This window comes from Rhinatrema bivittatum, chromosome 4, assembly GCF_901001135.1.
Source record: "Rhinatrema bivittatum chromosome 4, aRhiBiv1.1, whole genome shotgun sequence".
Lineage (NCBI taxonomy): Eukaryota > Metazoa > Chordata > Amphibia > Gymnophiona > Rhinatrematidae > Rhinatrema > Rhinatrema bivittatum.
In genome coordinates this window covers 353,290,433-353,305,517 of record NC_042618.1, presented here as the reverse complement: position 1 = coordinate 353,305,517, position 15,085 = coordinate 353,290,433, and the positions used below count along the sequence as shown (strand labels likewise).

The 15,085-nt window shown below is 45.5% G+C and overlaps 1 protein-coding gene across 1 annotated transcript in view; it reads right to left on the bottom strand.

The window, feature by feature from the left end:
- ANKFN1 (ankyrin repeat and fibronectin type III domain containing 1) overlaps positions 1 to 15,085 on the bottom strand; it is a 170,035-nt gene that overhangs the window by 22,556 nt on the left and 132,394 nt on the right. The window contains exon 8 of the mRNA XM_029600691.1: positions 1,631 to 1,730. Within this exon, the coding sequence (XP_029456551.1) occupies positions 1,631 to 1,730 (100 nt within the window). The remainder of the gene's footprint in view (positions 1 to 1,630; positions 1,731 to 15,085) is intronic.

Below are 15,085 nucleotides of genomic sequence, written 5' to 3'. Positions count from 1 at the left end.
GATTGGGAGTGGGTCCATCATGATCAGAGTGTGAGACCCCCCCCCCCCCCTCTGCAAACAGTTTGTGAGCTATTTTAGTGTGAAAGAGCTGCTGGGAGCACCCACATTGGCAAATGCATGCCTCAAGATCCCTAAACTGGACTAGTTTTCAAGGTATAGAAAACAATATGCAAATGAGCAGGTTCTTAGACCAAAGGTATGCAAACTAATCAAATCAATATTCATTTGCGAGCATGCGGAAAACCAGAAGAGGGCGCGGGGGCCTTGAGAACCACATGCGAGAACCGATCTATTGGAATCATGTGGATGGCTCTACTCAGTAGCTCTGCTTTTCAAAGTAATTGCCCTGAACAGTCTATCAATAGATGAGGCAGAGGCAAGCAAAGTTACCGGAACTTAGAAAAGCAATGGATGAAGCTAAAGGGATTTAACTGACGATCAAGGCAAGTCTGTGCCAGAAAGAAAGAAAAGAAAATGGGCAGACTCAGATGGGCTTCATTATGCGATTTTTCTGCTGTCATAATTTATGGTGCCGTTTGCCCACCTCAGCCAGGCGAGGACTGTCAACTGTCCGGAGGATCAGCCACCTTAAATTCTGAGTATTGAGCTGCTCTTTGATAGTGCAACAGATGAAAGTTTCCTCAGAGACAACGTGCAATTTCATATATGCAGAGGTGAATGGTGGTTTTTATGGGGGTATTTTTGTTGGTTTTTTTATCCAGCTATTTCCGCTTGCTCCTTTGGGGCTTCCAGCTCGGTCAGAGCCAAGGCTGGCCTTAAGCACCGTGACCTTCATTTGCAACTATCAAAGGACTTTTTCCCCCCCTATTTCATATCTCCTCCCAACTTGATTTTTTTAGTCCGGACATTGCAGCGATAATCCTCTGCTGGCATGGAGGGGGGAGGGGGGGCATGAATTAGGACTCCTTCTGAAGCCCTGCAGTCCCTAGCCCCCAAATCCGGCCACTAGGTCTTACTGTGGTGCGATGACCGTGACTTCCTCCCTCCCCCAGAGGTGGTGAATGTGGCTTTTGCAGCATCCCCAGCCCCATGCAGTGGCTCCCATCATTGGTTACGGGCACAGAATGGGAGAAGAGGGCCTAAGAGATTTACATACATAGAAAACATAGCTTTAAATGCATCTATTAAATGAATCTGATCTATTATCAATGACTGTTATACATCAACAGGGTCTTTCAATAAGCTATACTGTACAATGCCATCCAAATGCATTAGAAAAAGAAAAGTAAACAATGGGTTTGAGTGCTTCTATCCCATACTAAATAAATATATCACTATACCGTATATATATATATATATAAATAAATATAGCATAGTGCATATATAATAAATATGAGGAAGTGCAGTATACAAAATAATATATATACACTAAAGCTAATCTATAGTACATTGCATACAAAATTTGCAAGGAAGTACAATATATACACCTCTGACAATATTTACTAATGGAAGTTATTTGAGAATCACATTTAGACTAGAAGATTATGGGCCATGCTAACAAAAAAGCATCTCCTACTCTGTGCCTGCGGAACAAAATCCCTTGTAGATCTGACCCACAGCCATTCTTTTAAGCACGACACAGTCTATAAATTAGCCACGTTTTGCAAACCGTTTTAAAGTCTTCACAAACTTGTTTGAAGATTGGAAAAGGTGCTTCAGGCTTCTGGAAACGGAGTGCTTGCGGCTGGGGTTCTGTAATTTGGAATTTTCTGTAAGAAAAGAAAAGTTAAGGGATTGAAGTGTGTCTGGCTGTTTGTACGAGTTTGTTCTGGGGACAATTTTAGAAACATTTAAACCAGCTAAATGTGGGGGCCGACGCGATACCACGCGCTAGCTGCTGCACATGGCTCAACGCGCGATTGGACGGGCGTTTTGGACACGCTGATCCAATATGGGGATTAGCGTGTTCAAAACGCGCGTAGCTAATAGTGCTCATCACATGTAAATTCATGTAGATGAAGTTATTTGCTAATCCCTGCGATCCAATACATTTTCCGTGCAGCCAGTGCACCCTTGCAACGCGGCAAATATTAAGTCAGCCCGAGGCTGGCGCAAAGGTATGCCACACTCAAGGAAGCACCGAAAAAAGAGAAAAATCCTGCTTTCTGTGATTCCTCCTAATAATATTGTTGCAATACTAAGAAGGAGGAACCAAATAAAACAGTATGGGGTAGATTTTCAAAAAGCGCGCCTTCGTGTACTTTTGTTGGCGCATCAGGCGCAAACAAAAGTACGCTGGATTTTAGTAGATACGCGCGTAGCCGCTAAAATCCTGGATCGGCGCGCGCAAGGCTGCCGATTTCGTGTAGCCGGGGCGCGCCGAGCCGCGCAGCCTGCCGCCGTTCCCTCCGAGGTCGCTCCGAAATCGGAGCGGCCTCGGAGGGAACTCGCTTTCGCCCTCCCCCTCACCTTCCCCTCCCTTCCTCTATCTAATCCACCCCCCCGGCCCTATCTAGACCCCCCCTACCTTTGTCGGGGGATTTACGCCTCCCGGAGGGAGAAGTAAATCCCTGCGCGCCAGCGGGCAGCTAGCGCGCCGAGACGCAACCTGGGGGCGGTTCTGGAGGGCGCGGCCACGCCCCCGGACCGCCCCGGGCCAAAACCACGCCCCCGGGCCCACCCCCGAAATGCCGCGTCCCGCCCCCAAAACGTCGCGCCGATCCGACACGCCCCCTGACACGCCCCCGACCTGCCCCCCTCGAAAAACCCCGGGACTTATGCGAGTCCCGGGGCTCTGCGCGCGCCGGTAGGCCTATGGAACATAGGCGCACCGGCGCGCAAGGCCCTGCTCGCGTAAATCTGGGCGGATTTACGCGAGCAGGGCTTTTAAAATCCGCCCCTATGTAGTTAAAACAAAAAGTTTTTGAAAATAAAAAAATTCTGAACACCCAATACACACAAAAGATACACGGTCCAGGCCATGTATCTTGTGCGTGTCTATGCCGGTAGCAGGAGAAAACGGACACTCGTAGGTTAAGCGTCATTTTCTCAACCCGCTTGACAGCCACCTGTCCTGTGCACCCGATGCCGAGGAGGCGCTAGGGACGCACATTTTTCCCTAGCGCCTCCTTTTTTAGCGCGGCCCCTCATTTAAATATTTAAACGCACAGCTAGGAGAGATGGCTGGGTGCGCGTTAGGAAAACGGGCACTCAACACTGAGCGCTTGTTTTCTGTGCACAATTATTGCATCGGCCCCTTTGGCAGCTAGCCAGAAAAACCTTTGAAGATTATTTTCATAAGGATTTATGCACGTAAAACTGGATTTTGCATGTGTAATTGGGCTTTTGAAAATTGCTACTTTTACATCCGTAATTCCTTTGAAAATTCCCTCCATAGAGCTGCAAATTGCTACAATATTTGCTGCTTTTACATATGTAATGTCTTTGAAAATTCAGTCCTATGCTTTAAATTTTTTTTCTCTCATGGACTGGCTAAATTACATAAGAACATGAGAAGGGTCATACATGGTCAGATCAATGGCTCATCGCATCCAGCATCCTGTCTCTGACAGTGGCCAATTCGGGTCTTGTGGAAGTACTCAGAAGAGTACACTCCCTGTTGCCATTTCTAAATCTACTTAGCTAGCAATTGATGATGGACCCACCCTCCAGAAATTTGTCCAAACCCTTTTTAAAACTCAGCTATACTTTTTGACTTAACCTCATTCTCTGACAACAAATTCCACAGTTTAATTGTGCGCTGACTGAAACAAATACTTTTGGTAAATGTGTTTTGAATGTGCTACCAGTTTCTTAGCGTGCCCATGTAGAGCTGTGCATGGATAAAAAAAAAGTGTATTTCGTGTCGTTATGTAGTTTGGTATTATATTTATGATGTTGCTGTTGTTTCTTTTCCCCATGTATATCATTTCATTCGTTTAATTTTAATGCATTGTCTGTTTTTTTCCCAGTATGCATACTTTTTTTTTTTTATACAATGTGCTCATTTTACTACATTTCTCAACTAGCACATGCTAGTCTCTAGCAGCTATTAGGGAAGCAGTCCAGAGGATGGGGGAGGATGTCCATGGGCTGTGAGCTGACCTCAGGAGGCTGGTGGATATGGTGGAGAAGCCTTGTCCCGGCTCAAGAGGGCTTCACCGTCCTTCCTGAGCTGGTGAGCATAAGGCACCACCACAGCGCCCAGCCCCCTAGGCCTATTGGGACTTGCCTTCAGAGGTTCCTGGGCCCATTTTAATTTATGTAAACAGTTTTCTCCCTAGTTTTTATCAACCCTATTCCTGTTTTATTTTACAATTTGTATATGGTTTTCCAGGGGCAGATATTCAAAAGCCATTAAAATGGACAGCTCAAAAGCTATCCGTCTAAATGGCAAACGTGGGGCATTCAGCCAGTAACCCATCTAAATTACAGCCGGATAAGTAGTTATCTGGCTATAATTTAGCTGGATTAAAAAGGAGCATTTCAGAGGCGCTCCAGGGAGGGGCTGAGATGTACGGCTAACCTAGCCGAATATCGGGTATATCTGGCTAGGGTAGCCAGATAACTTTAGACCTGCTTCAGATCAAGGCTAAGGTTAACCGCCTTGTGTGGCCGAATAACGCGCTACAGAACCGCATATCTTTAAAAGATATCCAGCTAAGCGGCGCTGTCATTACCGCACAAGATAAAGGATTGGAGGGCCAATCCTTTCCCTCTCCTCCCCTCCCAAAGTGTACTACAAAAGCCCTGTGAGGTCGTGTATCCTAACCCCCCCCCCCCCCCCCAAAAAAAAGCTTTTAAAGATTTACGAAGTGCCTGACATTGTACACCGGGCCCCGATCCCGATTGTCCCTTAAACCCAAAGGATTGGGCTGCCTCCCCTCCCCCACTTCCTCCCCCCACCCTCAAAGAAAACTCATGGCACCTGCTCCCTGACCCTTCCCATTCCCCCCCCACCCCCAAGACCTTTTTTTATCCCAGCCGGGAGTGAGGGAACCCTCTGCTCTGCTTCCAGCTCCTCCTCCGGCACTACTCTGACAGAGGCAGCACTGGAAGCGTAAACGTCAACGACTCTTCTTTGTAGGTGGATGGGGTAGAAAGTGGGGGAAGGCAGCCCGATCATGGGTTTAAGGGACAATTGGAACCCAGGGCCTGACATACAATGGCGGGTACTTAATAAATCTTTAAAAAGGTTTGGGGAAGGTGGGGGATAGGAGAACATTGTCTGACAGGGTCTTTGTATTACGCCTTGGGAGGGGATCAGCCCTCTGATTCTTTATTTTGTTCGGTAATGAAAGTGCTACTTAGCCGGATATCTTTTAAAGATATCCGATTAAGTAGCGTGCTATCCATCCACACAAGGCTGGATAACTAAAAAACTTACCTGGTTAGGTGTTTTGTCATCATCTAGCTATATGTAGCCAGATAACTTTAGGCTGGAACATTCAGCGGGATGTTTATCCCGCTGAGAGCATATATGGGACAAGTTATCCAGCCAACTTTAGCTGGATAACTTGTCCACTAACTGGCCTACCTAATATAAAGTTTTTAAACATTTTATAAAAGTTAAATTAAAATGTATATTTTTATGCCTGCAAACTACCATGTAGGGGTGTATGGGGTAAAAAATTAATTTTGTTTTTCGTTTTTGGGATTTTTTTCCACCATGAATTTTGTTTTGTTTAATGTTTAATTTGTTTCTTTCATTTAAAAAAAACCAAAATCAAACATTAAAAAACAACAACCCCCAAACACGGAAAAAACAAAAGGAAACGGGGCTTCCCAAGGCCTCCTGTCCCCACAACCCATCCCTCCCACCTCAAAAAGTGCCAGGGCTACGATCCATCCTAACCCCTACTTACCTGGTCTGGCGGGAATGCATTGGCGATGCCTACGCCCAGGCTGAAGCCTTAGCCTTGCTCAGACCTAGGCCGTGGTAGGACACTGCAAGCTTGGAGACCTGGACCAAAATCTAAGCCTAGGCCTGATACTGGGGCCCAGTCCAGAGGCTGGGTCCCGATCCCTGGGCCTCGGCCTAGACCAGATCTTGGGCCCAGGATGATGCCAGGACCCCATCTGAAGATGGGGTCCTGATGCCTGGGCCTTGTCTCAAGCCCAGGCCTGATAAAATTTACAAGTGAACTTTTATAATATGGATAGCAATTTTTTGCACAGAACCTGGACACACATAAATTCATTGTATATATGCATTTTCAATGCCTATGAAGTAGTGGTATGAATGGGTGTTAGAATCTACAGGGTCTCATTTGGTACATCTACCCTACAAACTCCATTTAGTATAACTGAGGCCTCCATGGGAAGTAACTGAGGGAACTGACAGTTCAGAGCTAGCGTCAAGTGATTGCTCCCAAGTTCAGAAAGCTTGCTTTGTCGGGGACCTTCTCCAATATAAGTGGTACAGGTGTTACGCATGCCGGCCGTGGCAGACCCACAGCCTGACCCCTCACCTCTCTCAGATGAATCCAGTGCCTGGTTCCTTGTCCCTGGCGGTGGTGGGCCACCGGCTCCATCATCAGGCCGCCCCCGGTGTCTCTGGCTCAGCTGCAGTTCCCTGTGCTCCACGTTGGGCCTCTCGGCATGGCTTGCGGAGAGATGCCACCACCCAGCGTCGTGCCCCTCCCTAGGCACCTGTGCATCATTGAGTCTTAAGTAGGGCCCACGGCGGGAACCTAGCCGCGGCCCTGGATGATGATGTCAGCAGAGCTCCGGTATTTAAGGCCGAGGTCCGCTCCAAAGGATTGCCTTTGCAACAGGTCTCCACGCTGATTGTGTACTCATTGCCTCCTGGTGATTCTCCTTCGTTCCTGGTTCTTGATCCTTGCTGACTCCTGTTCCTGGTTTCTTCGTTCCTGTGTTCCTGACTCCTAACCTACCTTTGGATTGCCTTCATGGATACGACCTCTGCTTTGCCTGACCCGCTGTTGACTCTCTCCAAACCTGGACCTCTGCTTTGCCTGACCATGTCGTTGACTCTCTCCAAGCCTGGACCTCTGCTTTGCCTGACCCTGCCATTGACTCTCTCCAAACCCAGACCTCTGCTTTGCCTGACCACGCTGTTGCCTCTCTCCAAGCCCAGACCTCTGCATCGCCTGACTACTCTATTGCCTCTCTCCAAGCCCAGACCTCTGCATTGCTTGACTACGCTATTGCCTCTCTCCAAGCCCGGACTTCTGCATTGCCTGATTAATCCATTGCCTCTCTCCAAGCCCGGACTTCTGCATTGCCTGACTACGCTCTTGACTCTCTCCTCGTCCAGACTTCAGCTTTGCTTGCCACTGCTTCCAGATTGCCGTCGGCCCTGACTTCAGCTTGCCCTCGACACTCCTTCAGTCTATGTCCTGGACTTGCCTATTCAGGCTTCGGCCTGTTCTTGCTCAGGCACCCCCTGTCTGACTTTGGTTCTACTGACGCCCGGGTCTCCGGGACTCCACCTCATCCAGTACAGACTTCTTCTCTCCACTGTTGTTGCCTCTGGGCTGACCTCTCGATCCTTCCATCGACGACGACATACGGAAGCCCACCTAAGTCCAGCCGGCTCCGGTACCCAAAGGCTCAATCCGCGGGGAACGAGGGCTGGTATTGGTGAAGCGCCAGCCGGCCTCCATCCCTCAGCCCACACCTCCTGCATATGGTGGGGACCCGCAGGATCCTTCCTCTGGATAGCGACAACCCCACCTCAGCTCAAGGGTCCACCTCTGGCGCAACAACAGGTGGGTGAGGTGACAAGGTAATGGAAACATAGGAAGTCCCTGATAGCTCACAGCTGGAAGCTTTACTATTAAACCCCTCAAATACTACTTTAGCCTACATGTCTAGTAGAAGACAGTAGCCCAGGGGAGACCTGTGTTCTGGCAGGTAGACGTCCATTGGCATGTGGTTCTTTCAGAGATATAAGCATGGGCATGGTAATGAAGGGATTTCCAGCTGGAAGTTGGGAGCCTTGTGGAGGTAAGCTAGCCTCTACCAGGGAGAAGAGCCAATATAAGTAGGGAGAAGGTGGGGATGGGACCTGTAGTTACATAAGACACCCATTGAATTACAAAATATTAAGTAGTAGTAGTAGTAGTAGTAGTAGCAGCAGGTTGGTCTTCATCACCATAGAATAATTTAAAATTTGGCCACCCATGAGGCTCAATTCTAGCTGGATAACAATTTGCATGCAAGGAGGATAATTATAAAAACAAAAAATCCCTTTTCTGCAGGTAATGCACTTATTCAAGACGCTTAAGTCAATGAACAAAAAATGTTACAAAAGAATGTTTGATAATGAAGGGAAAGTCAAATGAAAGAGTTTTTCTGTCTGGATTTAAGGGAGGCATGGGGGGGGGGCGTTATTTGGAAGTCAGGTGGGAGATGGTTCCATTAAATTAAAAAAGTGTGAAGGGTCCTGCTCTGAGTGGGGAAAGCTGAAGTTTGAGTCTGTAAGATAAGGTTTTTACTTCTGTTTCCATGTTTCTGCTCTGTGTGTCAGGGAAATGACTCATTAAGCATGCACTTCCTGTTAAATTAAGCATCACACAATTACTTTTCACATAAATAGAGGTTAACATAGATGGAATGATTGATTCTTCAAAAAATTAGGAGTTTATACAAGTAAAGTTGTCAAAAGTATGTATGAGCTGCAAATGAGTCATACTTACTGTAGTATTAGGAAGATAAATGAATGACTTTGTTTTTTTTATAATCATCTGAGTTTTCCAGGAGATTAAACATTCAAAATCAAGTCTTCAAAGCAATCCCCTGGGCAGTTTAATCATATCTGAATACCTCCAAAAGGGAATGAAACACGTTCCTTTAAAAGCTTTGAACTTCATTATATATGTTCCCAATTATTTTGTTTTAACAACACTAATTTTGAAAGCCTGTTTTCTTTTTATAATACTGAATTCTCTTTCTTCTTGAAAGCACTGGTCCAGGGCAGTTGTGGTATGGAGGTTGGCCATATTAGTTGGCCCATTTTGTACAGAAACTTCGGGCCTTCTGGATACAATAAATGACCAATCTCTTTCCAGGGTGGACTATAAGACCACAAAAAAACAAAAAAAAAAGGATATGACACAGGAGCTATCAACACCACATGGGTCCCTCTAAGTGAACCTGCTATTAAGTTCACTTAGAGAATAGCCACTGCCATTAGCAATGGTTACATGGAATAGACTTAGTTTTTGGGTACTTGCCAGGTTCTTGTGGCCTGGATTGGCCACTGTTGGAAACAGGATGCTGGGCTTGATGGACCCTTGGTCTGACCCAGTATGGCATTTTCTTATGTTCTTATGTTCTTATGTTCTTTGTCTTTTTGGATGGATCAATAAAAAGCATTACAACGTAATAAAACTCCACTTTTCTCCAGGACCATGAGGTCCATATTCAGCCACTGTGCGGCTCTGCTAGTTAGCCAGATAAACCTATCCAACTAACCATTAGGGATATAAATTTGTTACATATGCGCGTACCTCACTGATTTTCTAGTACACGTGGGAAAACCGATAGTATGCATGTATCTCATACTCTCCATTTCCCACGTGTACTCGAAAATCGGTGAGGTAAGCTCGTATCCACCGAAACGGATGTGACGAATGCACATCCCTACTAACTAGTGCTGTATATTCAGTGCACCACTGAATATATCTAGGTATCTTAAAGTTAGCCGGATAGGTTTATCTGGCTAACTTTAGGACAGTTCTATGGAATGACCAGAGTTGCTGGGTAAGTTATCCAGCTAACTCTGAATATTGGAGTTAGCTGGATCACTTATCTGGCTAACTCAGCTCCTCCCTGGAATGCCTCTGGACCATTACTGGAACTCTCCTCACTTATCTGGCCAAATTCTAGCCGGACAAATAGTTTTCCAGCTAGAATTCAGCCTGATAGGTGGCCAAATTTTCATTTAGCCAAGTAATTTCTTATTTATCTGGCTAAATGCATTTGAATGTAGACCTCACAATGGCTAATAGTGCTGCTATACAGGACATCAAAAGGCGCTTCCCAACTCTGAAGTCAAAATAACATGTTTGAATTTGATTTGTGTGAGGAAAACTATGGTAACAAAATGAAGCAACCATTTCAGGGCTGCATACCCCTACCCTTCAGAATAAATACTGGAGACCTGAGGTAGCAGATTATCTCAGGCAGAAGAAAGGAAGGAATCTGTCATAAAAATGTCTTGCAGCAGAGCTCGGGAGGAGAGAGAGAGAAAGAGGGTGGCTGAAGGAGGTACTCACTCTGCACCGGCTCCAATTTGAAAATTCTTCCGATGGAGCCCCGAACGCTGATTCCTGACCCCGCCCTGTGACATCACCAGCCGGGGACTAACAGAGGGGCATTTAAAAACAGCTCTACTGCGGCGCATTAGACGCCGCTGGCACGCGGCTTTGTCTGGAAAACTGAAAAAAAGATCTTCAGAAATCATCTACAGAGGCATCATGCAGGTTTGATGCCTCCCTAAGCAAACCTCTTCACTCTCAGAGGAAAAAGGAGATTTAAGAAGCGACGTGCTAGCTCTGACTGCTCTGTCCTGGGTAAGCTCCTTTTAATTATTTCCTTATAAGATATGCCCTCGAAAAAGAAAGGGAAAATTAGAGTTTATCCTTCCACTCCAACGATCCTACCAGGGCAGCGGACAATCCCGCAGTATACAGCATCCCACCCACAAATGGAAGGGGCAAATATCCCCATTGATGTGGCTGGAGAAGGAGCCTCCATCTCATCCGGAGAGGTCACCTTGAGCCCCCTCAGTCCTGAGGAAATATTTGTCAGCAAATGCGCAGGAATCCCCAGAAGTTGTTTTGCTAACGAGCCAGTGAGCTCTCTTAGCAATGTAGAGGGAACAACAGGGGACCCTGGGAGTTTAAATTCAGCGACGAATTTGGAAGATGCGGTCCCTACAGTACAAGAACCTTTACCTCAACCAATTGTAATGGAGAATCTTTATATTAAACCATCTGTAGTGACTTTAGACTCCATATGGGAGCTCGTGGCACGGCTAGGATCAGAAGTACAAAAGTGTTCCCTTTAAATTGCTGCTAGTTTACAAAAAGTGGACATTTTCACTCAAGATTGCAATACCAAACTAGAAGAGCAACAAAGGCGTATTCAAGGGCTAGAAGATGGAGCAAAAAAAAAAAAAAAAAAAGGGCTGGAAGTACAATCCACAATAATACAGGAACAATTAGTATTAAATAAAAAAATTGGATTCATGGAAAATCGTCTCAGACCTCAACTTTCCTAAATTTATTGGTGAACAACCTAGGGTGACATTAAGGAGATACTTAACCGAGGTCTTGAAAATACACACTAGATAAATTACCATCATTTAATAGAGTTTACTTCCTCCCTTTCTAAAATGTGAGAGGAGGAGATACTCAACATCATCAATTGAATTTAAAAAAATTTAACACAGTTTCTAGAATCCTCCACAATTGAAACTGTGGAGAGAGCTACCCTATTAGTATCGTTTGGGTATGAACCAGACCTCAGTTCTGTAATGCGTAGCTATTTTCAGAATTTAGGTGTAAACTTCCATGGTCAGTTTATACAGATATTTCCTGACCTAGCTAGACCCACGCAGGAGAGGAGGAAAGGCTTCCTGTCTTTACGACAGGAAGCCCAAGCACTGGGGGCAACATTCCAATTGAAGTTTCCGTGTAAGTGCATTTGCAAACTAAATAATGAAATTTATGTATATTTTTTCCCCGAGCAATTAAAAATGTTCATAGATTCTCGTAAAAGGATGTTCTCTCCCTCCTCTCCTCAAGTAAGTCCCATTAACCAGGTATAAGAGGAAATTTGGGTTGGTGCACGTCAATGCTATTTCTTTGTTTAGCTTTCTTCTATAGCTCCTTTATATTATTTGTCTCCTATTTCCTACTCCCAGCAAATAGTGGTCTAGATAAAAAATGATTGTTTCTATGAAAATGTATGTATTTTTGTTAAGCAACTTTCTTTGTTTCTGTGCAAAGTATGTGACTTTGTAATTATTTGAGAAAATTCAATAAACAGTAAATTAAAAAAAAAAAATGTCTTGCAGCAGAATGCTGACCCAGGCGGGATATCAATCTCATGGCATGACCAAACAGAATGAGGATTTTGCCTCTTCCGGTGCCGCTCTTTATACTGAGCTGCCGTTCAAAGTGAAGGAGCTGAACATTAGTGCTGCCTCTTATAAGGGCAAGAAATGTAGTAAACAAGCTTTTGGACTTGCTGTGGTCCCTTCCACTGGCATTATGGTTCTCCCTTTCTGCTTAACAAAGCCAACCGAAAGATAGCTTTACTGAAATTCACGGCTGCAGATTTATTGAATATTTTATTGCAGAACCATTGAGGAGTAAAATTAACATTTTATCTGGCACCAACTAAGCGTGTTTTTAATAGCTTTCTGATCTCACCTGGGCCCTATCTGTAGGTCTGCAATCTGTTTTGGCAGTCCGGTGGGGGTGGGGTGTGTGTGCCTGTATTCTGTAAGATGTTCCGTGACCACAGTTGGTCCCCATGAGGTTGTTTGTATTATGTGAGATGCTTTCTCCCCCAGCCTTGTCCTGTCTCTGTGAAATGTCCTCTGATAGGGTGCAGCAAGGAGATCAGAGGCCAACTGGGACTGTGGGAGCATAAGAGCCATAAAATCTGAGAAAATAACCTTTATTTGAAAAGCTGTTACCCATGTAGTACTAAAATGTAATAACACTATGTAACTTTGACTTTGCACTTCAACATACATAATTTATTTTTGTCGGTCTCTGTCAAAATATTGATTTAAACTGGGACAATTCATACATAAAAGCCTTTGCATAAATTGGAAAACATGAACCGGCCTAAACATAAGAACATAAGAACATAAGAAAATGCCATACTGGGTCAGACCAAGGGTCCATCAAGCCCAGCATCCTGTTTCCAACTGTGGGCAATCCAGGCCATAAGAACCTGGCAAGTACCCAAAAACTAAGTCTATTCCATGTTACCATTGCTAATGGCAGAGGCTATTCTCTAAGTGAACTTAATAGCAGGTAATGGACTTCTCCTCCAAGAACTTATCCAATCCTTTTTTAAACACAGCTATACTAACTGCACTAACAACATCCTCTGGCAACAAATTCCAGAGTTTAATTGTGCGTTGAGTAAAAAAGAACTTTCTCCGATTAGTTTTAAATGTGCCCCATGCTAACTTATAGGAATCTATAGAAAGGATGGCAATGCTGTGAGGGCTAGTGTGCTTCTACATAGCAAGGAAAGAACTGTACTCTCAGTGTTTCTCCATATTCTGAGCTGAAACATTTAAGTAATTACCATAGTTACAACAGATATTTGACAGATGTTTTGTGAATGAGCAGTGATACATGCTCTGCAGTCTACACAGACTTGGGTAGGGCATGGTGCTAAGCCATGTGCTGCAGAAATCTAAAAAATGGATAAATTGCACAAATGCAGAAGAAAGTAATTAATCTTTCAATATGATTTCTGTAAATGGAAAATAAGGGTGTAAGCTATCTCGCAGAACTCTATGCATTTTTAAATCAATGTACATAGCAAAGAATGGACAGATTGGGGAACAATAGGGGTGTGCATTTGTTTCCAATGTATTGGTAATCCGCAACATATAGGGCCATATTCGTTGTATTCGTGGGGAAGCGAAACGTATCGCGATTCCCCACGAATACAACGAATCTTCACCAAATTATTCGGCTGTCTAAAGGAGTGAATTTAAACAAACCCCCCACCCTCCTGACCCCCCCCCAAGACTTACCAAAACTCCCTGGTGGTCCAGCGGGGGTCTGGGAGCCATCTCCTGCACTCACGCCGTCGGCTGCCAGTATTCAAAATGGCGCCGATAGCCTTTGACCTTATTATGTCACGGGGTTACCGGTGCCATTGGTCAGTGCCATCTTGTGCTCCTATCATATGACAGGGGCTGACCAATGGCACGGTAGCCCCTGTGACACAGTAAGGGCAAAGGCTATCTGCGCCATTTTGATTACTGGCAGCCGACGGCCCGAGTGCAGGAGGTCACTCCCGGACTCCCGCTGGACCACCAGGGACTTTTGGCAAGTCTTGGGGGGGTCCCCCAAGACTTGTGGCAAGGGATGAGCAGAGGGACGGCATACGTTGCATTCAGTATTCGTATTCGTCGTGGAGCAGATACGTTGCATTTGGCAAGGGGGGCCTCCGATACGTTCATGCTTTCATTCTATTCGTTTCCCAGCTAAAATTGAATTAACTACAACCCCCCCCCCACCCTCCTGACCCCCCCAAGACTTGCCAAAAGTCTCTGGTGGTCCAGCGGGGGTCCGGGAGCGACCTCCTGCACTCGGGCCGTCGGCTGCCAGTATTCTAAATGACGCCGATACAGTGGCGTAGCTAGACAATTTGGCGCCCGGGGCAAGAGACTTCTTCGGCACCCCCTCCCTCCATCAATAATTTGCATTGAAATCGGTGCTATTTTTCTGCACTAATTTTTATGAGCGCGTGTGCAAATAAGATAATTTCAAAACAGCTGATGAATAGACTATCCAATAATTAAAGATTAATGCAAATTTTGAAAGCTTTACCAAACACCAATAAAATATTTCAAACAGCAGACACATCACATACTAAACAATAATTAAAATGGTAGTCAATCAAGAAAAATGAACTTAAAAAGCCACCTTTACTTACCCTCTCCAGCAGTTCTCCTCTTAAAATTTAGTAATTTCATCTTTCATCCAACTTTTCAACAAAATCAGCACAAAAGTTGAGGTATATGTATTATCACACTTCATTTTTTTAAACTGGCAGATTCCTTTCTCACATACACTCACACACAGAAGCTCCATTCCTTTCTTACATATACATCACATTGCATACACATACACTCACACACACACACAGAAAGAAGATCGGCGCAGCCGGTCTAGCTGATCACATGGCCGAAGAAAGGAAGATCGGTGCAGCCGGAGACCAGCCGCCGAGACTTAAGGGGCGCCACGGCAGGCAGCCAGCCCCCGACTCTCCCTGCCTCCCCCCCCAGTGCCACCCTCCCGACGCCCCCCCCTGGTGGTCCAGCGGAGGGCACGGGAGCGATCTGCCACTCCCGGGGCCTCGGCTGCCACTAAACAAAATGGTGCCGGTGGCC